At 46.7% G+C, this 25,781-nt stretch overlaps 1 protein-coding gene across 1 annotated transcript in view; it reads right to left on the bottom strand.

The window, feature by feature from the left end:
• The window catches only part of FSTL4 (follistatin-like 4), a 676,535-nt gene that overhangs the window by 85,687 nt on the left and 565,067 nt on the right, over nt 1-25,781 (bottom strand). Inside the window, exon 7 of the mRNA XM_006872911.1 lies at nt 3,293-3,459. Within this exon, the coding sequence (XP_006872973.1) occupies nt 3,293-3,459 (167 nt within the window). The remainder of the gene's footprint in view (nt 1-3,292; nt 3,460-25,781) is intronic.

The following is a 25,781-nucleotide window of genomic DNA, read 5'->3' as shown; positions in this document are numbered from 1 at the left end:
TGGTAACTCAAAGGCATCAATTCTTCTACAATCTTCCTTATTCACTGTCCAGCTTTCACATGCATATGAGGTTATTGAAAATACCATGACCTGGGTCAGGTGCACCTTAGTCCTCAAGCTGACATCTTTGCTCTTCAACACTTTAAAAGTTCCTGTGCAACAGATTTGCCTAGTACAATATGTAGTTTGATTTCTTGACTGCTGCTTCCATGAGTGTTGATAATTGATCCAAGAAGAATGAAGTCCTTGACAACTTCAATCTTTTCTCCATTGACTAGAAGAGACATTAGCTATTTCACTACACCACAGCTAGCATTTATGTAACAATATATGCTAAGAACTTTACATGCATCATCTCATTTATGATAACAGTAAGGATTAAATCATGGAGTCCTAGTGTGGCTCCGTAGGGCAAGCGCTGGACTGCAAGATTGGGTTGAATCACAAGGTTGGAGGTTCACACCCACCAGTCAATCCTTACAAACCCTATACAGGTAACTATGAGTTGGAACTGACTTGATGGCACTTAATAACACATAATCCTATGAAAGGAGTCCTGGTGGCATGGTGTATTAAGCATTGGACTGCTAGTTGCAAGGCTGGCTGTTTAAACTTACCAGTCACTCTGAGGGAGAAAAGAAGCAGCAGTCTGCCAGTCTGCTCCCATGAAGACTTACAGCCTCAGAAACCCTATTGAGAAGCTCTGCTCTGCTCTAGAAGGTCACTGTGAGTTGGAATTGACTTGATGGCAGTTGGTTTGCTTTGGTTTTTGGTATACTCCTATGATGCAGGTACTATTTGTCTACCCCATTTCACTGCTGAGGAAACTGAGGCTCAGAGAGGTCAAATGTCCACTGTGAGTTTTAGTAAGTGGCAGAATGGAGAGCTAAGCCCAGACCCTTTTGATTTTGGAGGCTGTGATCCTCACTTGTGGGCCTGCTGCCATGCTCCCTGTGCCGGTCTGTGCGCACTTGTCTGCACTGTGCACATCAGGTAAGACTGGGGGGGGGCGGGGGGGGATGGGGAGGGAGGCTGGCACTGACATGTGCCCTCTTGTGGGCATTTCTGAGAAGCACCAGGCCCTTCCGTGTGTGCGCTGCTGACTTGCCCACAAGCAGCAAGTATTTCCTGGGAAGTGAAGAGGGGCCATTAATCTCCTGTTGCACCCACAATTACCTAAATTGCTAACCTTATTGTGAAAAGCAGAAATGCAATTGAGTTGGCGCTGGAGGCATGTTCGAGGGAGGGGAATAACACTCAAAGTAATTTAATTAACTCATGGTAAGTACATTAAGAAGAGTTCTGCCTCTGCCCTTATTTCTGATGTCTAAAAAGAGCACCAGGTAAGGCACATGGCTATTCAGACAGATACGGAACCCCATCTTAGTTCTGAATCAATCATCACCAGTAAGACATGCTTAAAAGCCGATGCCCCCACATCAGTACCTTGTTCTGAGAGGCTTTGTGCATACAAGCCTGGGTACCCCAACACACACACCAACACCACCACAACACAATATCATCCCCACACCCACACTACTGTGGGCAACAGACATGGTCCTCTCTTACTGAGATTTTAGACAAGCCCTGGCCATCTCAGGCCCAGAGGACAAAGGATTCTGCCCACCATCAAGGACCCACCAGAGTCATGTTGGCACTGACATTCAGAGACGTGAGGGATACACGCTACGCTCACCATGATGGAGAAATCGCTAGAAAACCATCCTGCCCAATGTGGCCAGGGTGGGAGAAGGGCAGTTGGCCATCTCTTTCCAGGGTAGAGCCTCCAGAGGGCCTCTTCTTCCCATATGTCCCTCCCATCATCTCCAGGTCACAGCAGCAATAGACTCCCGCAGAACAGTGGCTCCTGTCTCCCTGCAAAGCAGCCTCGGAATTGGAGGGACCATCAAAATCATGGGGCTTAGCGACTAGCAGCCACCTCACAGCATTGCTGATGATAGTCCCTGCCTCAGCTTGTATGTCTCTAGGGGCGAGTTGCTTACTCCATTGTAAGGCAGTTCTGCTGGTTGCAACAAAGTTTCAACTATGACACTCCAACTGGTCTCCTTTTGGGGACATACCAACACATGGGGTCACCCTACTCAAGCAGCTCCTCCTTGCCCATCCCTTAGAGATGCTAGCAGGAACGAAGCCACCATCCTACAGGTCATCCTTCTCTGGCCCAAGCATTTTATAGTATATCACTCATCTTGAGCCAAGAAGACCAGGATGTTGCCTGAAAATTGTATTTTTTGTTATTGTAGCTGGAGACCAGTCAGCCACCTTGGCAGCTCCCTACCTGGGTGGCATCACTCTGTGTTCTCACGTGAACTTCTGCGAAGATGCACTACGCCTGTGCCAAATCTGAGCCAATAAATAAGCCTGAATGAATCCACTTAATCCTCATAGGCCAGTAGAAGAAAGATTCTGCTAATAATTATAATGTTTTCATACAGGTTAATTCACTGAGGTTGAGTGGGTTAAGAAATTGCTTAAAGTAACAAATCAGTGCAGGGGGATGCTCGGACCCTAACCCAGGCTGGCGGGTCCTCAGGGAATGAAAGTACCCCCTTGCTTGTTATGTCATGCTGTGGGAGCTCAGCTGTCTCTTCTTCCACACAGAACCACTCAACATCAAACCTACATCCTTCACCCAGCAAACAGGACCAGCAAGACAAAGTCCCTCCACCTGGTTTCCCTCCACCTCCTCACCTGGCACCTGATCTCCAGCCAACCAGCCCAACTGTTTACCTCTGCCTTCCACAAAGAATGCCCCTTCCCTCATGGTTGGATGCCTCAATCCTACCCGGCTGTAAGGCCCAGCATCTCCCTCTCAGGCTCCCCAGCTAGCTGTGCTTGCTCCTGTCCTACATCTTCCCACCTTCTACCTGGTGGTACCTCTCTGTTGACTTGTGGGCCACCTCAGAAGCTGTGTGGCCTCCACTGGTACACACGGCTCTTCTCCACGTACCATCCTCATGCCCACCTTCAACCTTGGCTAAGGCAGGCCAGGTCCAGAGGCCTCCTGCCCTGCCCACCATGGCATCTGCAAATCAATACACATTTTTCTATCCTGGGCATAGCTACCAGGTTTATGGCCCCCACTCATCCTGCTCTTGAATATGGTGGACTTGGATTTTCTGATGCCTCCAGGTTGACAACAGGCTTGAAAGGCACCCACCACAGGAAGTTCGAACAAAACTCTGGCTCTGTCATTGCCACCCAGTAACTAGGGCAGCTTTCTTTCCCTGGGTGATACACTGGAGCTTGGAATAAATCTTAAGTGACTTACATTGATGTCTTCTAAGTCCAGGAAGTTCAAGGTAAGCCCGTTGCGCTTCCAGACAATTGGTGGCCGCAGGTCTCCATGGACAGCACACGTCAGCACTGTGCTCAGTCCCACGGTCACCGTGGTTATGCTGACCCTCTCCTCAGGGGCGAGGCTGAGCTGAACTACCTCTGAAGAGAAAAAGGAGAAAGTGGTCAGATGCAGACCCAGGGGGATCTACTCAAGGGCAGGAGCACAGGTGGGCTTCCAGGCTCCTCAAAATAGTTCACTAACCAACCAAGCAACCACCCAGTTGCTGTTGAGTTGATTCTGAGTCACAGTGATTCTACAGGCCAGAACAGACTTGCCCATAGAGATTCTGAGACTGTCATCTTTACAGAAGCAGACAGCCACATCTTATCCCAAGGAATGATTGTGGGCTCAAAACTGCTGACCTGTTAGCAGTCAGGTACTTAACCATAGCACAACCAGGCTCCTTTATTTGCAACCCAGTCTAAATTTACAGATAGACATTTTTTCCTGGTATAGAAACCACAACTTGAGTCAAATTTTCTCAAAGGTCTCATGAGTCAACACAGACCATGAGCCACAGCTCTGGTGTGCAGGAGAAGCATCTAGGCTGTGGCTTTGTGAGCTGAGCTGATGATGTGGGCCTCCAGGACCTGAGAGGCCAGCCAGCACAGAGGCCAGGAGCCCACTCAGCTGGTTCTGCCTGGAGCTCCCCAGACCTAATGAAGTCTGGGCCCTGCTAAGTGCAATCAAGGTCTGTAGAGTGAGTCAACAGGCTTCTTTCTCATCCATCTGGGGGCATTTTAAAGATTGCACTGTCTGAAGTCAAGGGAATGAATGAACTGACCTTTGAAGGTTTGTTTCTGTCTGATGATTCCCTGAATTTGGACTTGGACTTGGATTTCTGCTCTATGATCAGGTCTGGTAGTCTTTAAGTTTTTGAAGTGTACTTCAGGCTGCACAAATGATTTATCCTTACCATTTTATATTTGATAACTGGCAGTAAGACTGATTGTTCTTCAGGCAAATGGGAAGGATCTAAACTATTTCCCTATGATCAGAGGCTTTTTGAAATTCTGGGGATTTATGGAAAAAAATAATCAAACTTGGTCTGCTTAAATGCCAAGATGGGGCCAGGCTTGGAGGGAGAGTCACCAGCCTGTTGATGGGACAGTCTCCCCTTCTTTGCTCACTTTGGCTTGGGGCCAAAGAAGAGACAGGATTTGCTAAGGGAGGCAGGCTGGCTCTGGGTCTGGTACCTACTGTGGGAGGCAACTTCACTGTCACCATTACATTGAAACCTGGGGACCCTGACAGGTGTCCCCCCAAAACTATGGTGCAAAGCAGAGTTGGGAGCTGAGCTCTGTGACTCAGTGAGACACCAGTCAGCTGTATCTGATCATCTGTGCGCTGTACTCTGCTGGTAGTGTGGGTGGAGGGTGGGGGTGGGGTGAGAAACAGGCACAGGTGTAAAGCATAGCAGAACCAAGCCAATGAAGTGAGCACAGGTGCAGCAGGTCAGCTCTAAGTAGCATAGCAAAGACCTTTCTCCACCCCAAACACTTACTGGCCCAGCTCTGGGTCTGGGAAGATGAACAAGACACACATTAGGTGCTTAATCAGTGCTAGTTGGATGGATGGATGAAAAATGGACAAAACTGAAATACAGAAGGCAAGGAGCCAATAGGCTAGGATGTGGGGTGGAGGAGAGGGGGAGAGGGGACAATTAAATACAGGACAATGTGACTCAGCCACATGAGTTGAGATAAGCACCGAGTGATGGATGCAGATGCAGCCTGCATCATATTTTACCAACATTACAGTGATGCATTTCAAGTTCCCTCTTCAATCACGCTATGCTTGCTGCCCTCCCACCTCTGAGTCACGAGGCTTATTGCTCAGGTTAGGGTATGGACTGACCCTCCGTAGCAAGATCAGGTTAGGAGAGAGGGAGGGAGGGGGAGAAGGAATTTACTAAAATGATTTAGCTCCCACTGTAGAGCCTGGCCCTTCTGAATCAGAGCTCAGAGTTCTCCCTGAGCTTAGAGGAGGTGTCAGCCCTTCATTGGATGAGCTCTGAGGCTCCTTGGTGTGTGGAGGTGGGAGCATAGGGAATGGCCTTGCTGCCTGCCCGAGGTTGTGGGAACAAGAAGGAGGCTGCAGGAACGGTGAGGCTTGTGGAGTGCAAGTGAGAAGGACCAAGGTTGAGGGGCTGCTCTCCTCCCCATCTGGGGTGATTGCAGGTGTGTATCTGTCAGAAACCCCATGGACAGTCCTTACTGCCCATGAGGTTTATCAATGGAAAATAGCAGTGAAATTGGGCCCCTGTCCAAGCACTGGACACCCTTCTTTTAGATAACTTACCACACCATCAGCACAAAAATATAAGTCAAGCACATTCAACTATTACTTAATACATAATGGTACTACTTGCAAATTATAACTGCATTTCCCCCCCAACCCCATGATTATGGGTTTTATTAGGGAAGCGAACAGGTTACAATTCAGGATCAAATCCAATTTAGGATGCAGCACTTTTCCAATCAGCAATGTCTTTTTTCAGCCATACTGCAGGCATGCCTCATTCGTGACATCCACTTCTCAGCCATGCTTGGCCTCTGCTCTTTTCAGGCAAATGTTACAGAATTCTTTTAGCCAGTCTGTGAATGCCCAAAGAGCACATTCTCTAAGCTAGTCTCCAGCACGTGGTGGGTACTCAGCTTTACTCAGTGCATTGGCCTGGGGCCCACAGCTCCTCTGTCTTTCCATGCTATTGCCTGTGCAGTCATTGCTTTTCTAGGGAGGGATCTCATGCTCTAGTCCTGCTCGTCCTTCTTGATGCTCAGGGGATGGTCTTTACAACCTCACTTTTCTTCACTTTTGCTGATGAAAATGGTCCTATGATGTGCTTGAAGTAATTTTCTTCTCATTCTACATTCAGCAGAGTAAGCCCACACAGTCTGCCTTGATCCATAACCAAGTCCGTCGCTGTCGAGTCAATTCCTACCCATAGTAATCTACAGAACAGAGTAGAACTGCTTCATACGGTTTCAGAGACTAAAACTTTATAGGAGTAGTAGACGGTCTTCATCTTTCTCCCCTGGAGTGGCTGGTGGGCTTGAACCACTGATCTTACTGTTAGCAACCCAGTGTTTAACCCACTGTGTCACCAGGGCTCCTTCCTTGACCCATGTGGGCTCTCATATGGGAAAGTAGTCATTTTAACTTGCAGAATCATCTCTCACAGCTGGAGATGGAAACTAGGAGAGTTAATAGAAACTGCTCAGTGACACCCCCTGAGAGTGGTGCCCAGGACATATGCCATAGCTGCCAGACCTTACATATGTATCTGAGTGAGGGGCGCTACACCTCTGTACTCCAGGACTGAAGATTGGACCACCAGCCCAGGGCCTGATGGAACTGCAGCCAGACCTTGTGGGATGTGTGTTGCCAGAGGGGCTGAGGGAGACCGTGCTCCTGGGAGCATTCAGATCTGCACAGGCTGAGGGTGCCGAGGAAGAGCCTCGGACAGCAGACAAAGTCAAGCAGAGGCCATCATGCTATTCTGCTAACTCATAAACCAGCCTGGACTGGGACTAGAATGAGGGCTGGAAAATAGAGACACACCTGTTTTCCTCACCTGGAGCATTACTTACCCAGAATGCTAAAATGGTCTACTCAGACTAAACTCTACAATGGACTAATTTTGTTGCATTTTTTTCTCCCAATAGCCCATAGATGGGGATTGCAAGGAAGTCAGGTTGGTTACAAAATGAACCCACATGTTCTTTTTGGCACGGCTGAGTTCCAGGCCCACCGCAAGAAAAAGACTAAATAAATGGGTAGTCGGGAGGGCTGCCTCTGCCTAGGGGAGGCAGGGTTTCCCCAGGACCCTAGAGCTCCAGTTTACAATTTGATAACAGATGCCCTAGGACTGATGACCCACCACTTGTCTTTCAGTTTGTCTTATTGTGGTGGCTTGTGAGTTGCTGTGATTGTAGAAGCTATTCCATGGGTATTTTAAATACCAGCAGGGTCACCCATGGTAGACAAGTTTCAGATGAGCTTCCAGACGAAGAAGACAGACTAGAAAGGAGAGATGAACTACTTCGAATATTTAGTCACCGAAAACCTTATGACTAGCAGAGAAACACTGTCAGATATAGTACTGGAAAATGAGCCCCTCAGGTTGGCAGGCATTCAGTGCAACTGGGAAGAGCTGTCTCCTCAAAGTAGAGTTGACCATGATGATGCAAATGGAGTAGAGCCTTCATTTGTGGATGGGGTACAACTCAAAATGAAGAGAAAGAGCTGTAAATATCCATTAATAATTGGAACATGGAATGTATGAAGTATGAATCTAAGAAAATTAGACATTGTAAAAAATGAAATGGAACACATAAACATCGATATCTTAAGCATTAGTGAGCTGAAATGGACTGATATTGGCCATTTTGAATCTGACAACCACATGGTTTACAATGCCAGGAATGATAAATTGAAGAGGAATGGTGTTGCATTCACGGTCAAAAAGAACAGATCAAGATCATTCAAAAGGTCTATGATAGGATAATATCCATGCACCTACAGGGAAGACCAGTTAATATCATCTATTGTTCAAATTTACACACCAGTCACTAAAGCCAGTGAGGATGAAATAGAAGAATTCTACCAACTTCTTCAATCTGAAATTGATCAAACATGCAATCAAGATGTACTGATTATTACTGATGATTGGAATGCAAAGGTTGGGAACAGAGAGGAAGAATTGGTAGTTGGAAAATATGGCCTTGGTGATAGAAATGATGCTGGAGATCACATGATAGAATTTGTTCATTTCAAATACCTTCTTTAGAAAGCATAAGAAACAATTATAAACATGGACCTCACCAGATGGAATTCACAGAAATTAAACTGACTACATCTGCGGAAAGAGATGAAGGAAAAGCTCCATATCATCAGTCAAAACAAGGCCAGGGGCAGACTGTGGAACAGACCATCATTTGCTCATATGCAAATTCAGACTGAAGCTGAAGAAAATGAAAACAAGTCCACAAGAGCCAAAATTGACCTTGAATATATCCCACCAGAATTTAGAGATCATCCGAAGAACAGATTTGATACATTAAACACTAAAGATCGAAGACCAGAAGAGTTGTGGGATGACATCAAGAGCATCATACAGGAAGAAAGCAAAAAGTAATTGAGAAGACAAGAAAGAAGGAAAAGGTCAAAATGGATGTCAGAAGCGACACTGGAACTTACTCTCCAGCGTAGAGATGCTAAAGCAAATGGAAGATATGAGGTGGTCCAAGAGCTGAACAGAAAATTTCAAAGGTCAGCTCAAGATATAAAGTCAAATATTAAATGAAATGTGCAAAGATCTGGAGCCAGAAAACCAAAAGGGAAGAACACGCTCAGCATTTCTCAAGCTGGGGGAACTGAGGAGAAAATTCAAGTTGCGACTTTCGTTATTGAAGGATTTTCTGGGAAAATTGTTGAATGATACAGAAAGTATCAAAAGAAGATGGAAGGAATACACAGAGTCACTGTACCAAAAAGAAATGGTTGATGTTCAGGCTTTATAAGAGGTAGCATATGATCAAGAGCCAATGAAACTGAAGGAAGAAGCAGGGTGCATTGAAGGCTTTGGCAAAGAACAAGGCACCAGGAATTGATGGAATAAAAATTGAAACCTTTCAACAAACTGAGACAACACTGGAGGCACTCACTCATCTCTGCCAAGAAATTTGGAAGACAACTATCTGGCCAGCTGATTGGAAGAGGTCCATATTTGTGCCCATTCCAAAGAGAGGTGACCCAATGGAATGCAGAAATCATTGGACAATCTCTTTGATATCCCACGTGAGTAAAGTTTTACTAAAGGTAACACAGAGATGGCTGCAAACATACATTGACAGAGAACTTCCAGAGGTTCAAACCAGATTCAGAAGAGGACGTGGAACGAGGATATCATTGCTGATGTCAGACAGATCTTGGCTGAAAGCAGAGATATCAGAAAGATGTTTACCTGTGCTTTATTGACTATGCAAAGGTTTTCGATAGTGTGGATCATGACAAGCTATGGACAACATTGCGAAGTATGAGTATTCCTGCACACTTAATTGTGCTCATGAGGAATCTGTACCTGGACCAAGAGGCAGTTGTTCGAACAGAACGTGGGAACACTGGATGGTTTAAAATTAAGAAAGGTGTGTGACAGGTTTGTATTCTTTCACCATATTTATTCAACCTGTATGCTGAGCAAATAATCCAAGAAGCTGGTTTATATGACGAAGAATGGCATCAGGATTGGAGGAAGACTCATTTACAACCTGCGATATGCAGATGATACAAACTTGCTTGCTGAAAGTAAAGACTTAAAATATTCACTGATGAAGATCAAAGACCACAGCCTTTGGTGTGGATTTCATCTCAATGTAAAGAAAACAAAAATCCTCACCACTGGACCAGTAAACAACATTCTTATTAATGGAGAAAAGATTGAAGTTGTCAGGGACTACATTCTTCTTGGATCAACCATCAACACTCATGGTAGTAGCAGTCAAGAAATCAAATGACATATTGTATTAGGCAAATCTGCTGCACAAGACCTTTTAAAAGTCTTGAAGAGCAAAGATGTCAGCTTGAGGACTAAGGTGCGCCTGACCCAAGCCATGATATTTTCAATAACCTCTATGTGTTCGAAAGCTGGACAGTGAATAAGGAATACTGCAGAAGAATTGATGCTTTTGAGTTGTGGTGTTGGAGGAGAATATTGAAAGTGCCATGGGCTGCCAAAAGAACCAATAGATCTGTTTTGGAAGAAGTGCAGCCAGAGTGCTCCTTGGAGGCCAAGATGGCCAAACTTCGTCTCTCATACTTCAGACATATTGTCAGGAGGGCCCAATCTCTGGCGAAGGATATCATGTTTGGTAATGTGGAAGGTCAGAGAAAGACCCCCAGCGAGATGGATTGGCAAAGTGGCAGCATCAATGGGCTCAAGTGTGGCAACAGTTGTGAGGTTGGCCCAGGACCAGGCAGTGTTTCATTCTGTTGTGCTGTGAGTTGGTACTGACTCGATGGCATCTAGCAACAAGGGCTGATGACTGTGGCGATGAGGATGAGCACCTGGATGTTAACTATTGTCCCAGGGGGTTCGGTGGTATCATCATGCCTGAGAACCAGTGCCTTACAAGATAGGGACTGGGATCCTGGCAGATGGAAAGTGGGTGGGGAGAAGAGTAGGAGTGGAGGATGGAAACGTGGGCTGGTGTCTTGGGGTCCCTGAGTACTAGGCTTGGAGCGTGGCATTCATTTGAAATGTAGGACCCCTCCCTATGGAGCCCCCAAGATTTATTTTTCAATTAGTTTTAGAAAAAAGGTTTGGAAGGAGCCTATCATATGGGACTGAAAAAGCAAGAAAATAAATCAAAGGAAAAAACGGAAAAGGTGGGGGGATGGTAGCCTGCTGTGCCCCACCTGCCTGGGCTGTGATAGCTCAAATGCCTTGTTTGCTCAGAGCCTCTCCATCATTTGTATGTATGAAGAAGGCCACTTTACAGTTTCTCCTTTACAGGAAAAACTCATGCACAATTAGAATGCACAGTTACTGACAGAACCATCATAATTCTGCTCCTGTCAGCTACACAAATATTAACCAAACAGCAAATATTTGGATCATTTAAAGTTTAATTAAATGAATGTTTTATTGGATTTAATTCGTGTCAATATTCCCCAGCTCCTTTTAAAATTCTGAGGAGATTTATGGCTACAGAGCCTCCTCTTTCTGCCTCACTGCCAGTTACTTGCTGTTCAACAAGCCTTCCCTGGGTGGCTCCACTGCCCTGCTAAGTGAGGAGACAGGGCTAAGTGACCTCCTGGGGCAGTTTCTCAGCAGAAGGAAGAATGAGACAACAGTGCAGCTTGGGGTTCAGAGATCAGGACAGGACACTGCTCCCGGCTCTGGACTCTGCAGGTGTTATTGTCTGAGTGGCCCTGGCAGCTCCTCTCCCTGTCTCTGCAGACTCAGTTTCACCATCTGCAAAATGAGGGATTGGACTAGGAGGGTTCTGGGACCCTGAATGGGTGATTCCAAATGGACATCCTAGTGGCCCCTCCACCCAGGTGTTGCCTGCTGTGCCTCCTCTTGTCTCCAGTGCCATCTGCCTCTGCAGACTTGCCTGTCAGGGCACATGTGACATGATAAGTAGAAGCACCAACAGTTGCCAAGTCCCACTGAAGTTTCCCTGTAATATCTCGAGTCTCCCTTCCATCCTCCCATCCTGGGACTGCAATGCTGGCTCAGACCCTCAACAGCCTCCTGCATGGTCACCCCTCCCGTTTGCCTCTGCTGCCTCTAAAGTCTGCTTGTCACCACTTTCTGTACATGGGATATCACAATCCTGCTCAGTACTCACCAGTGACTCCCTAGTACCCTCAGATCCACCATGTGCAAGTCAGAAGAGTTCCTGCTCTTGCCTCCACTTTCTTCTCCATTATTCTTCAGGGTGCTGGCGGAGCCCTATCCTATTGGTGTTCTGACCTGTGATCCATTGGTCACTCCAAGGTCTCTGGGAGAGCCATCCCATGGTTAGAACATGATAAGGGGCAGTGTGGCAGGGCTTGGTCAGAGGATAAGGTCAGGCCTGGTGTGAGAAAGTGTCTGTATAAAGAAGTTGGCCCTGGTGGTGGTTGGCTGGCAGTCTGAGCCCATCAGTGGCTCTGTGGAAGAAATATGTGACAGTCTGCTTCCATAAGGATTTACAGCCTTGGAAAGCCTACTTTGTTCCACAGGGTCACCATGAGTTGGAGTTGACAGCAATGGATTTCTCCTTGGAAAGACAGAACTTGATGAGGGTGAGAGCCATCCACTGGGAAGTTTGCCTGGCATTGTGGGAAGAGGGTCTATGCCTACAGACAGATGCCCTGTGCTATGGGAACTGGTATTGGAAAGCTGCTTGCCAAAGTGGCCAAGAGAATTGTGGGTTCTCACAGCTTGGGTTAGCCACCTCGCTGTGCGTCAACACTTCTGACATCAGTTGCCTTCAGACCAGCACTGCCTTCCCTCTGTACTATTATACACGATACCCTGCTTCATGCTCCCATCTGGCTGTAGGTCATCCTTCCTGTGCACCCTATGGCCATCTGCACCAACATGACCCTCTTCAGCTTTCCCCTCTGTAGCCTCAGTTTCTCTTCTCCACTCTGGTCCACCACAAAGGAGAGGGTTTGAGAAACTGGTTCATGCTGAAGACCAATCAGCCAACAGCTTTCAGGTGTGGTCCTCTCCCATCTGGCTGTTTGTGGCCTCACCCAGCTTCCCATGCTGCCGCCTCCATCTGCAGGGGTTTTGGGACAGTTGGGTTGGGAAAATGACCTTGACTCCAGGAAGCACCCTTCTCCCCTCAGCACCAGGGACACGGTACATCAGGACCCTCCAGCAGCCATGGGGCCAGCCCAGTAGTCTTTACAAAGCACTGAGAGTCATTAGTGGTGATGAAAACTTCTGCTAAATTCTTGCTTCCTCATGATCACATTGCTCTGATTGTCAAAGCCAGTGTGGCTTGATTAGCACAAGACAGACCTGGAGAGAGGCCCAACATAGGGTGCATGAACCAGGCTGAGTGTTAAGCAGTGTCTGGGCCTAGCATGGTGCCTGGCACACAGAAGGTATGCTTGAGGCTAAGACAGCCAGTTTCCTGAGTGATTCTGCCTCTTTCTGTGTCCCCTTCACACCTGAGTAGAAACACCCTCTTGGTTTTCCAGACACAAAGTGTCCCAAACACCAGCCTTTGCCTTCCTCCCTACAGACATGTTCCCCGTGTTCTTTGGAGCTTGGTGAGAAGGGGTAGCCACAGGGAATTAATGGGCCTACCCTAAACAGGCAAACAAACATACTTCCTGAAAGTAGGAGGCCGTAAAATCTCAATCGCTGGAGAATTGGGTTTTAGTTCCTATTACAGCTTTCCCTTAATCTCAGGCGCTATTTCTCACACTGTCTTGAACTCGATGAGACACTCAAAAACCCATCAGCACCCTCTCAGGCAGGATTCTGGTGCGTTGGAGCAATAGAAATTAAATTTCTCAAATTCTTGTCAAATCGGGGTTGGTTTTCTAATGTCAAAAATGCATTAATGGAACACATTCCTACCTAGACATTTGCCATTTTCCAAATGATGCTCTTGGTGAAAAGACCCTGTCAAGAGCTCAATCAAACTGCCTGCACATCAATATTTTTGACTGAGCCTTGAAGGCTAAGCCCAAGCTTGGGGCTTGCTTGGAAGTAGGGCATTTTGGAGAGAGTTCAGGTTTCCAGTCCAGACACTCAGACACACCTCCGTAGCTGCAGCCTCAACTCACCTTGTTCTCCTCATAAATGGATGTGTTTTACCTAGAACATGAGGCATTGGTGAGTTAGTGGCTGGATTCTCACCAGCTGCTCCCTGGAATCCCTTTACAGGGTAACTATGAGTTAGAATCGACTCAAAGACACTAAACAACAACAGTGACGGAGGGCCAGGTTTGATTCTATGTCCATGTGAAGCTATCATCTATTTGCCAGTGGAATTCTGATGTGGTGCTGCAGGATAAGCACTAGACCCCAAAGTTGGTTTGAACTGCAAGGTCGGTGGTTCAAACCCACCAGCCACTCCTTGGAAACCCGATACAGGGTCTCTGTGAGTCAGAACTGACACCCTGGCACTTAACAACAAAAATATGGTGCAGAACAGGCTTCAGTAGAGCGTCTAGACTAGGAAGAAAGATCTGGTGATTGATTTCCGAAAATCAGCTAATGGAAAACCTATGGATCGCACAGTCCAATCTATAACTGATTACGGGGATGACACAGGACCATCCATCATACACTGGGTTTCCATGAGTGGGGGCTGACACCAAACTCAGCTAACAACAAACTCAGAACACACCCTTCAAGTGACCCGAGAATCACCAAGAAGCTATGACAAACCCTACTGATCTAGTCTTGCCTGTGACTGGGGCCACACCGTGAAGTTGCTGAGTCGGGGAAACAGAGGCGGAGTGTGTGTGTCCAATGACTCCTGACCAGCTAGAGCATGAGCGGCATCTCTTGGGCCTTGTGACTTCCTCTGGTAGTCACAGAGTGGGTTGTGGTGGTATGCCCTGAGGGACAACCACAGGAAGAGCTAGAGCTTTCTACTCTCCCTGCCTGCTTCCTGCAGAGCTGCCATGCCAACTTCTTTCAAATTTCTGTTGAAGCTTTGCAGGTGGGAGGCTGGGAACAGGCTGTCTCAGAGCCTTCCATCTCAGCCTGCACTGGTGGGTGGGTGTCAACCTGCAGAGATGGCTCTGGACTAGCAGACTCTGGCCCCCCATCACATCAGAAAGCATGCTCCCTAACCTCCCCAGGAGCTTGCAAGTTTCCTCTTATACGACAGGGAATGAGGGTCTGCTAGTCCCACTTAGGGAAACTCGTGTAAAATGCATAACTTGATTCACATTTCCCACCATTGTTATATTCCCTCTTGTTGTCTTTGTTTTGGGGATGGCAATAAATGTGTTAGTAGCGTAGTGGTTACGAATCAGGCTGTGAACCTTCAGGTCAGTGGTTGGAAACTACCAGCAGCTCTGCGGGAGAAAGATGAGGCTTTCTACTCCCGTAAAGATTTACACCCTCGGAAACCCTGTACAGGGTTGCTATGGGTCAGAACCGACTAGATGGCACTTAGCAACAACAATTACCCATAGATCTGTAATTTACCTTTTCAGCTGACTCACACTGCTTAATGTGAGTCATTTGTACAGTGTCGTTATCAACTTCTACTTGCTGGTGTAAAAAGCATTTTTGTCAGCTACAGAAAGGCAGAGACAGTATCTGTTTACTCCTTTTGTATTCCCAGTACTTGACATTATTCACAGTACACAGAACGGATTTAAATAGGTTTGATCAAATGAACAGTTTGGGCAATGCTCAATCAATAATTATTTATGAGCATTTACTTTGGGCCAAAATGCAGTGGGAGCACACTGGTCAGCCAAACAGGCCCAGAGCCTGGAAACGTGCTTACTAGAGGAGACAGATATTAAATGTGGAAGAGGAGCAGGGACCGGAAGCTATTCACAGACCACCAGCCACAAATACTGACTCCTATAGAACCTGGCTCCCCGTTATTGGGAATGCCGTTCCTATGGCCCAGTGCAGGGTACTGGGAGGTGGGGGGTGGGTGAGCAGAAGGCAGAGTCATGTCCCCAATCTCAAGAAGCACACCAGCATGGTGTAACATTTTCCTTGTTTGCAGGAGGAGCTAGTGTGGGGCAGGGTTACCCAGATACCCTGCGCTCTGTTTTGTCTCCTCTGGCCAATCCAATAAGGCTTTTTGGTTTTGGGAGAACCACCTCACGTGTGACTGCTGTGCAGAGGAGTGGAAGGTCTGACTTGAGCTTGGTAGTCAGGGACTGACACTACTTTCCCAGGGTACCCTAGGGTGCCATGGTGGAGCAGGCAGCAGAGAGGCCAAGCTTTTGGAGTAAGGGGTCAGTGCTGAGGTAGAAAGCCCAGGGCCTCCTGTGCTGTGAGTCAGCCTCCTGCCCTGCTCATTCATGTGCCTGGAGAAGTCTCCATCAGACGGACAAGTTCATGTGCCTCACGCCAGGTGGTGCTTCTTGAGAGTTTAGATCCTGAGTTTATCCTTTTTCACACCAGATACTTATAAGAGGAAAGCATCTTCATTGTCTATTACCTCGACAACTTTAGGGAACACAGAACATACTATGATCACATGTAAATATGCTGTTGTTAGTTGCCTTCCACCAGTCATTTCATACATAGTGACCCCAGGTACACAGAGTAGAATGGCTCCATAGAGCTTTTAAGGCTGTGACCTTTCAGAAGCCAGCCACGTCCTCCAAGGTGCCTTTGTTCAAAACTGCCAATTTTTTGGCAGGCAGCTGAACATTTCTCTGTCTGTAAAACCCAGGAACTCCAATTATACACTGTTGTGTTGTTAAGTGCCGTGGAGTCAGTTCTGACTTATAGTGATCCTGTATAAGGTTTCCAAGGAGCAGCTGGTGAGCTTGAAGTGCCCATCTTGAGATTCAAATGAGTTTGCAGTCCAGCGCATTAACCCACAGTGCCACACCAGGACTCCAATTACACACTGTTGTTGTTGTTGTTAAGTGCCGTCAAGTTGGTACTGACTCATAGTGATCCTGTATAGGATTTCTATGATCATGTATAGGATCCGGTATAGGGTTTCCAAGGAGTGGCTGATGAGCTTGAACCACCGACATTGCGGTTCAAAGTGCCCTTGCAATCTAGTGCATTAATCCACAGCACCATACCAGGACTCTGGAGTTCTAAGGTTGGATTCAAATGTTCCTGGGCAAGCTGTTAGTGAAGACAGCTCAAAACTCAAAATTATTAAAAAACAAAAAAAGCAGGCTTACTGGTCAGATAGGGACAGGTAGAACTCTGAGACCATGGCCTTTGGTGACCCTTCTGGTCTGGAACTGAACTCACTCCTGTGGCTTCTTTTTCAACCAAGCAGTAGACAGACATATATGGAGGACAACAACACTAGTGAGGCACACACACCATAGACTAGTTCGCCAGTCGAGATCAAAAGGGGAGCATCTACCTAAGGATAACATTCAGAAAGGTGGGGAAAGGAGGAGGAACAGAAACAAGAATGACAGGGCGGAACACGGATAAGTGATGTCACATGGAGGGGGCTGCAGTCAAGATGAAATGAAGTGTATGATTTGTGGAGTGTGAAACTGATGATTTTCTCTGTAAACCTTTACTCATTTCACAACAAAGATTTTTGTTTTTAAGGGGTTAGACTGTGTGTACCCAAATACTGTTCCTTTCCCCCTTGTTGAGTCCTCATAAAAACTATCACCTAGCTTCCCTTGGAGCCAGGGTGGGGTCATGTGACTAGGCCGGGTCACACACCCCTGTCATCCCCCAAGCTTCCCTCTCCTCTTGCAGAGACCTTGTGACCACAAGTGTAATAAGAGGGAAGAACATGACTTCCTCATCACTACTCAGGGAAGATGCCTACCCATTAGATCAGTTGAGGCGAGGTATCAGCTTTTACTGTGTTAGCTACTGAGACTTTGAGGTTTCTGCAGCAACTCCCGGTGTGGTGCTGTAGGATAAGCACACGACTGCAAATCACAAGTTCGGTGATTCAAACCCACCAGTTGCTCCTTGGAAACCCAGTACAGGGTCACTATGACTTAGAATGAACTCAACGGCACTTAACAACAACAACAACAACAACACCACAACAGCTAGTGTTAATTACTTAACATACCCCTTCAGAAGAAAAAAAAATGCAAGTTAAATATACTTTCTCTCTTCACTGGAGCAATTAGAGTGAAAAATGTGGAAGAGGCCTCAGAACAGCCAAGTGACCCAGATAGGAACCCTCTGAGAATCCTGACAAGAGATCCAACTTCCACTCCAAGTCCTCTGAGTACCTTCTTTCAGAGAGGCCCCACCCCACAGCCTTTTCTTCTATTTTCATTATTAAGAGTGTCCAGACTCCCTGTATTAAGGAAAGGAGATTCAGGGTGGGATATGAGAAGATGCCATATAATCAGAGAGCGAATAATCAGGTGAAGCCTTGTAAGATGTGCTAGTGGGTAGAAATGTAAGTCAGGAACTATTAAATAGAGTTCTGAAAGATGGGAAGAAACCGGCCAGTCCAAGAATGGTAGGAAGAACACGCTAGGTAGAGAACACAGCTGTTCAAAGGCCCTGAGGTAGGGAAAGACCTTAGTAGGCTTTGGGAACTGCAGAAGGTCAGTGTGGCAGAAGCACAGAAATACAAGGCGGGGGCGTTTGGCATAGAAGCATCCTGAGAGACTTTAAGTGGCCTGGTGGAGCTGACAGAGCCATAGCAAGGACTTAGTGTTTTAATTTAAGCTGACAGAAAGATGCCAATGAAGGATGGGATCTGATTTGCATGTTAAAAGGATCACTTTGGCTTTTGTATGCGTAATGGAAAAAAATGGGGGAGAAAAGAGAAGGAGGGGCCCTTTAGGCTGAGGCACCAGTTCAGGGGAGAGACAGGTAGTGACTACTGATACTGGATAGAAGGAAATGACAGGGCTTGGAACTAATTGGGATAAGGGGGGTGGGGTGGGTGGGTAGGCACATGGGTGTCAGGAAAGACTCCTGGCTTGCTCGTGTTGGGTAAGATGGCTCCATTTCCTGAGTGAGGCAAGCTGGCAGGGGAAACCAAAGAACCAAACTCAACCTTGATGCGTTGCCTCTGCCTTGATTGATAATGCTCTAGACTTTTCCAAGGCATTTGATTTGAAATGTAGATTAGAAACATTTTTTTTTTTTGTCTTCAGTGAATAAAATTTGAAGATGATTTCTAAACTGTGGCATTCTTATTACTAAAAAGAGAAGGAATAGACACAGTCTTTTTGTCTAGGTTACACTCTTCCAAGTGCCCTGGGGTGAGGTGTGTCCAGCAGACAGTCCAAACAGCAAAGGTGGGACCCCTTACCCCATTTCCACGCACAGCATAGGCTGTGCCCTCTGAGTGGGGCTGTTCTTCACGCATGTGAAGGGATGAAGCCATCGGGTCTTGCAAGAGCATGAATAAACATAACTTGTTTTCTGTTTAATTATCCAGTCTTCTGAGAACGTTGTCATGACGGCGTTTTGTAAATAGGCATCAGCCACCCATTTTGGAGAACAGTTTACATCAATGTTATTTGTTTTTGTTTTCAATTCCAGTTTCCTGTGTGCGCCACCGCTCCGATTAATTCCAGACGAGCAGTTCCCATGCTGTGCCAGTGGGCTGCTGCTCCCGGGCCCTGGAGTTCCTGCCAGCTGCCTTCTTTAAAGGAGACATTACTCACGGCTCTTGCTCCCTTAGGAGCAGGGTCTCTGAGGACGTTAGCCCAAGGCCTCTTGGTTCGGGCACTGCGCCTCACTCCATGCGCCCCCTTGTGGTCAGGTTTTAGAGTCCAGGCTCCGCCCTTGATATTTAATGTGCCCGGGAGCTCAGCTGAACACAGTTGATAGAAGGCGAGCTGGTGGGAGTGAGATGAGGGTGTTGGCTTCGAATTACCTGGCTTGGGCCTTGGCAGAGTGGGGTCAGTGTTGTAATTTGCTCGTGTCTCTTACCATCTGGGGATATGGGCATGAGTCAGGAAGGGCAGTTTGGAGTTATAGGGGGAGTTGTCTTGGGGGAGGGGCAGAGGTAAGAGATGAGATTAGAAATGGAAAAATATTGTATGATCCTACTTACATGAAATATCTAGAATAGGCAAATGCATAGAAACAGAAAGATATTAGTTAGTGGTTACCAAAGGTTGGTAAAGTGAAGGGTCAGGGAAAAAAAAGGAAGACGCCCCCACCCCTCAGTGAGATGCTTGACACAGTCACAAAAGCAATGAGCTCAAGCATAACACTAATTATGAGATTGCTGTAGGACCGGGCAGTGTTTCCTTCCACTGTGCATTGAGTCGCTAAGAGTTGGAAGCGACTCGATGGCACCTACCAACAATAAGAAGTGGGTGAAGGGGAATGGAGAGCTAATGCCTAATGATTACTGAGTTTCTGTTTGGGGTGATGAAAACATTTTGGGACTAAATAATGATGGTCACACATTGACAACACTGTGAATAGAATGAATGCTATTGTGGGGGAAAGCTTGAAATTTGACATTAAAAAAAAAATCACAACTAGACAAAAACAATGAGATGAATTTGGAAAGGTAGGTAGGAGTGGGGCCAGCGGGGCCCATGACTGTGGTGAGGAGTTAGGGTTTTAGCTATGAGGAGTCGCTGGAGAATTTGTAAACAGGAGACTAAAGTGATCTATGCTTTTAAAGACCATCTGTGCTTTGGTAGAGTTGTTTTCAGCTGTGCAGCAGAAAAACCTGACTGGAAAGGGACCAGACCAGTCAGGCAAATCTATTATCTACATGAGGAGAAGGTGTTGGTGGGGCTTTCCTGGGTTGGTTGGTTCTGTGGTTCCAGGATGTCATCAAGGACGAAGGATGTCTCCTTTCTGCCCTGCACGCCCCAGCAAGCTACCTAAGTAGTGTCAGATTTCAGGGCTGCTCTTCTGTCCAGTTCTAGGCCTCACACAATCCCGGGATGAGGAGGCATTCTTTCTTTGTGTGTGAGCTTTAAAAACGAGGAAAGCTTCCCAGAAACCCCCAAGTCAACAGCTCTCACATTTCATTAGCCATATTTGTGCCTTGCACTCATTCTTAAAGCAGTTCCTGACAAGGGGCTAATGCCAGCATACTGGCTTAGAGAAGAGTGTGTCAGAAAGAAGCAAGGGGTCAAAGGCATAGGGCCCACACTTTGGTGGTGGTGTGGAGGGTAGATGGTCCAGTCAACAGAGGAAGCAGGGAGACTCATTAGGAGGCTGTTGCAGAGGTCTAGGAGTTGGTGGTTGGGATTTGGGATACCAGTTGGGGGCAGGGCCAACAGATTTATTGATTGACTGGATGGAGAGATTGAGGGAAAAGGAGGAATCGAGGGTGAATACTGGGTTTTTGGCCTGAGCAAATAGGTGGTCGTAGATTTCATTTATGAAAGGTGTAGGGAGAACAGGCAGGCATTTTGGGTAAAGTCCAGAGTTCTGCTTTTATCAGAGTAGGCAGAGAGATAGCAACTGGCTATATGAGGAGGTTTTAAAAAGTTCATGGAAAATGAAATTTAAAAAAATAATGGAATTTTTCCATGAACTTTTTGAAATTTCTTCATACATGAGTCTGAGGCCATCCACTGGAGTGGTTTGGGCTACAGATCCAGCTTTTAAATTTATCAGTGTACAAATGACAGGTGGTGGTGGTGGTGATGTGCCATGGAGTCAGTTCTGACTCATGGTGACCCTGTACAGGGTTTCTGAGGCTGTAAATCTTTACGGAAGCAGAAAGCCTCATCTTTCTCCCGTGGAACAGCTGGTAGTTTAGAACTGCCGATTTTGAGATTAGCAGCCAGATTCGTAACCACTATGCTACCAGAGCTCCTACAAATGATTGGCACATGGGACCAAATAAAATCACAGACGTGGGACGAGAGGTCTGATGACCCAGTAACTTCCAGTGTTCAGAGGTGGGAGGACGAGGAGGATGGTGTTCAGAGTGGGTAAGAGCTCAGGTCAGATGAAGACTAAGATTTGGAATTTACCATGAGATTTGGCCACATGGAAGCCAGTAGGGATCTTGACATTTGATACCTTGAATGTTTCATTACAGTGCTGGGGAGTGGAACTCTCATTGAAAAGAGACAATGGAGGTGAGGCAGTAGAGATGAGTAGATGAGTTTTTTAGAATTACAGTTGTGTAGTGAAAGGGAGCTCTGGTAGTGTAGTGGTTACAATCGGGCTGCGAACTGCAAGGTCAGCAGTTTGAAACTAACTAGCTGTTCCGTGGGAGAAAGATGAGGCTTTCTGCTCCCGTTAAAGATTTCCAGCCTCAAAAACCCTGTACAGGGTTGCTATGAGTCGGAACCGACTCCACAGCACATAACAACAACAACAACAAAGTGAAAGGGAGCAGAAAATGGGGTGGCGGGTGGCAGGTGAAGGCCAATGGGAATTATTAAGTGGAGTGAGAGACATTAATGATTTGAGTGAGAGACGGGACAATTCCAGAACAATATCTAAATGGTGGTGGGGGGCAACCAGAGTGTAAGTGGAGGTGCTGCCTCTGTTGGGGCACAGACTTCATGCCTTATAACCAAAGGTGGTCAGAGAGTGTGGGCACAGTTGGAGATGTGGGTGAGGAATGCCAGTGTTGGAAAGAGGGAGTGCCACTCTTTTGGTATACATTAGTGTATTTCAACTGGGATGATTTTGCCCCCTCCAGGAGACATTTGAAGTCCTGGTGTGGCACTATAGGATAATCACTCAACCACAAGATCAGTTTAAACCACAAGGTGGGCAGTTCAAATCACCAGCTGTTTCTTGGAAACCCTATACAGAGTTGGAATGGATTCCACAGCACTTAACAACAGCGACAACAGGAGACATTTGGAAACTTCTGGAGACATTTTTTCTTGATACAACTTGGGGATACTAGCATGTAGTGGGCAATGGGGATGTTCTAATCATTCTCCAAAGCACAAGACAGTCCCCATAACAAAGATGATGTGGTCCCAAATGTCAATAGTGTAGCCATTGTAAAACCATGGCATACAATAATTACCACAATGCTAACAAGAATCCATTATTGGACGTGAAGGTCCTTTCCCCACATTTATGACAGGTGGAAGTGTAATAGAAGAACTAAGGGAGCACTATTTTTGTTCTTCAACCCTGAGGTTGACAAAGACAACCTTTGTCCTAGGGTCTTGATGCAGGTGGCAGAAGGAGGGAGGACCACAGAAGAGCCAGTGTGAGGATGGATCAGCACAGCTATGACACAGAAACCAATTTCTTTGCTTTTGGTGAAATCTCCCCTGTGGCAGACAAGATGCATAGCAGCAAAGTTTTTAAATTCTGGGATGTGAGAAATCCCCTTTCCTTGTGTAGGATATTTATCTCTCTGTCTTGGGGAGTTTCTTTAAATGATCTTTCAGATAGAACCCTATAATGTATGCTATGTCCAAGGACAGATCTTTGCAAGAAAAATTTCTTCTGTTTCCCCTCTGAAGACTCCCCCCACTATCTGTCAGTTTGGAAATCTCCACATCTTGACCATGGCAAATAGTTTCTCGGCTGCACATGGGAGATGCCTGCCTTACAAGGCACATGAGAGTTACGTGCTGGCTGAGTGAATGGCTCATTTTAGGAATGAATGAACCAAAATCTTGGCCAGCCGCTTCCCATGCTGACAATGACAGAAAAGCCACCTTTGCACCCCTCTTGAATCCATCTCTTTCTCTCCATCGCCTCAGCAGCTGGTCATGGTCAGGGTTTCATTATTTGGTCCAAGGCACAAGCCTGTTTCCTGGGAATGTTTACAACATAGCTCGGTAAGGCCTGCCCCATGTACAAACTGGTCCTCCTGCTGCAGGAAGGGAGCCTGCTCCCCTGCCTACCATTGAGGGCCCATTTCTAGGGTGGCATTGTAGGATAAGCATTGGATTGCTAAACGCACAGTTGCTGGTTCAAACCCACCAGCTGCTCCTTGGAAACCCTATACAGGATTGCTATGAGTTGGAATTGTCTTGATGGCAATCTTATCTCCAGCCTCACAACCCATGGCTCTCACTTTGCTGAGTCAAATTGAACTTCTCCAAATGCATGCTGTTGTTGGTGTTCAGTCCATTGGTGAGCCTATAGCCCCACAACAGGGCATATCAGTGGTGAAAGTATGTTGGGAGGAAGGGGTGCTCTTTGGGCAGGTAGCTGAGAGGGGCATGGTTACAGGGTTCTGAACACCCATTCCCATTTTCCCTAGAGCTGATTCATTTCAGTCTTATATATTGTTGATACACTGTGGTTAAGTGCTGTCTAGTTGGTTCGACTCAAAGTAACTCTGCGTAGGATTTCCTGGGAGCGACTGGTGGTTTGCACTGCTGATCTTGTGCTTATCTTACAACACTGCGCCAGGCCTCCCATATCACCTCATGAGGATCTCAGCATTATGCGAATATGCTGTACCAACATTTTAGTGCAAACCTGGAAAAAGGTGGAAAATCCATTTGAAAAATTCTAAGCTTTAGCTGGAGACGGTGGAGGCTCAGTGGTTGAATTTGCACTTTCTGTGTGGCAGACCCGGGTTCCATTCCTCAAATGAGGTCACTACCTGTGGAGGCTTGTGTTTTGCTATGATGCTGAACAGGGTTCAGAACAGCTCCCAGACTAAAACAGATGAAGAAGAAAGAGCTGGCAATCTATTTCTGAGAAATCAGTCAATGAAAACCCTATGGGTCACAGTGGTCTCATCTGCAACTGACTATGGGGATACCCAGGACTAATTCCATTGTGATGAGGTTCCCATGAAGGGAATGACAGCTAACAACAACAAAGCTTTAGTTATATCCCTGCCCTGCCATCATCCTACCTTGCCTCTCTGGGGGTGAAATAGGGAGTCAACTGTCCTGTATGCAGCCTGGGAGTCTTTAGGGCAGGGATGGGGCATAAATCACCAAATGGGAGGAAGTCCCACTATTAAAGGAGTAGAGGTGAAACTGAAGGTTTGTAAAAAGTGTCTTCCACAATGTGACACATTTGTCATTTGGCAGGTTGTGTTTTAGAGAATTGGCCTGTAGGTCAAGTTCACAGGAGTGTCTGTCCCTGGAGACTTAGAGGCTGGCAGGAGAGCCCAGCAGGCAGGCCACCAACATTGCTGGATGGCTGACAATTTTGGACCTGAGGCCATTGCAGAGCTATAACTCCATGGAAGATGGGAAAACGGAGACCCAGAGAGTTAGGTGGCGGGATCAACACCCGAGTAGGGTTTTTGGTTCACTACTTTCTTCTTTTTAGCAACCCATTTCAAAACACTGGCTTCTCTTTTGTACATTGTATAAACAGGCTCAGGTTCACATTCAAAGGACCAGGAGTCTTAGGGATAAAACAATCAGCTGGGTAATAGGGAGTTGGCTGTGGCTTGTTTATAAACACCAAACACGTAAATGAATCATAGAGATACTCAGGCCAGCACTGCCTACCCCTCCTCTATCCCCAGGTACCCTGCTTCATGCTCTCATCTGACTGTAGGTCATCCTTCCTGTGCACTCTACTCCCATCTGCACCAACATGACCCTCTTTAGCTTTGCTTTCTGTAGCCTCTAGCTCACCAGGAAGGAGAGGGCTTAAGAAACTAGTTCATGCTAAAGACCAATCAGCAAACAGCATCCAGGTGTGGTCCCCTTCCATCTGACTGTTAGTGGCCTCACCCAGCTCCCCATGTTGCCACCTCCATCTGTAGGGGTTTTGGGATGGTTGGGTTGGGAAAATGACCTTGACTCCAGGAGGAATCCTCCTCCCCTCAGCATCAGGGACATGGCATGCCAGGACCCTCCAGCAGCCATGGAGCCAGCCCAGCAGTCTTTACAAAGCACTGAGAGTCATCGATGGCCACAGGTCTTTCTACTAAAGTCATGATGCTTCAGAGGAACAGTGTTACTCTCTCGGAATCCAGTAGATCCCTTCCTAGTTAAGCAAATTGGTGTGGTTAGAAAGCAGTGGGTTTTTTTTAATTATTTAATTTTTTAATGTTTTATTGTGAATTATGTGATAGTTTAAATGGGAGAACATTAGCTTTACATTCATTCTATCATATATTGTTTTATTGCCATGGTTACAACCCCCTTTATGCAGCATCAGCCAACCAAAGGGTATATCCTGCAAGCCTGCCCCCTGGTCATCGGCACACAGCCCCTCTCCCTCTCTGTGTCTAAAGTCCCCAGTCACTCCATCTTTCTACGTCATCATCTCTGCCTCCATCTCTGGCATCACTGTTTCTCTGGGTAGAGTCCTGTACTCTGCTCTTCTCCCTTGATGGTCCCAGGGACCTCCATTCCTAGACTGCAAAGTCAATCACTCCCCTCCTTTTGCTACAAAACATCT

Source organism: Chrysochloris asiatica, unplaced genomic scaffold, assembly GCF_000296735.1.
Source record: "Chrysochloris asiatica unplaced genomic scaffold, ChrAsi1.0 scaffold00215, whole genome shotgun sequence".
In the NCBI taxonomy this organism is placed as follows: domain Eukaryota; kingdom Metazoa; phylum Chordata; class Mammalia; order Afrosoricida; family Chrysochloridae; genus Chrysochloris; species Chrysochloris asiatica.
Note: the sequence above shows the minus strand (reverse complement) of the source record. Positions and strands in the feature narration are given on the sequence as shown.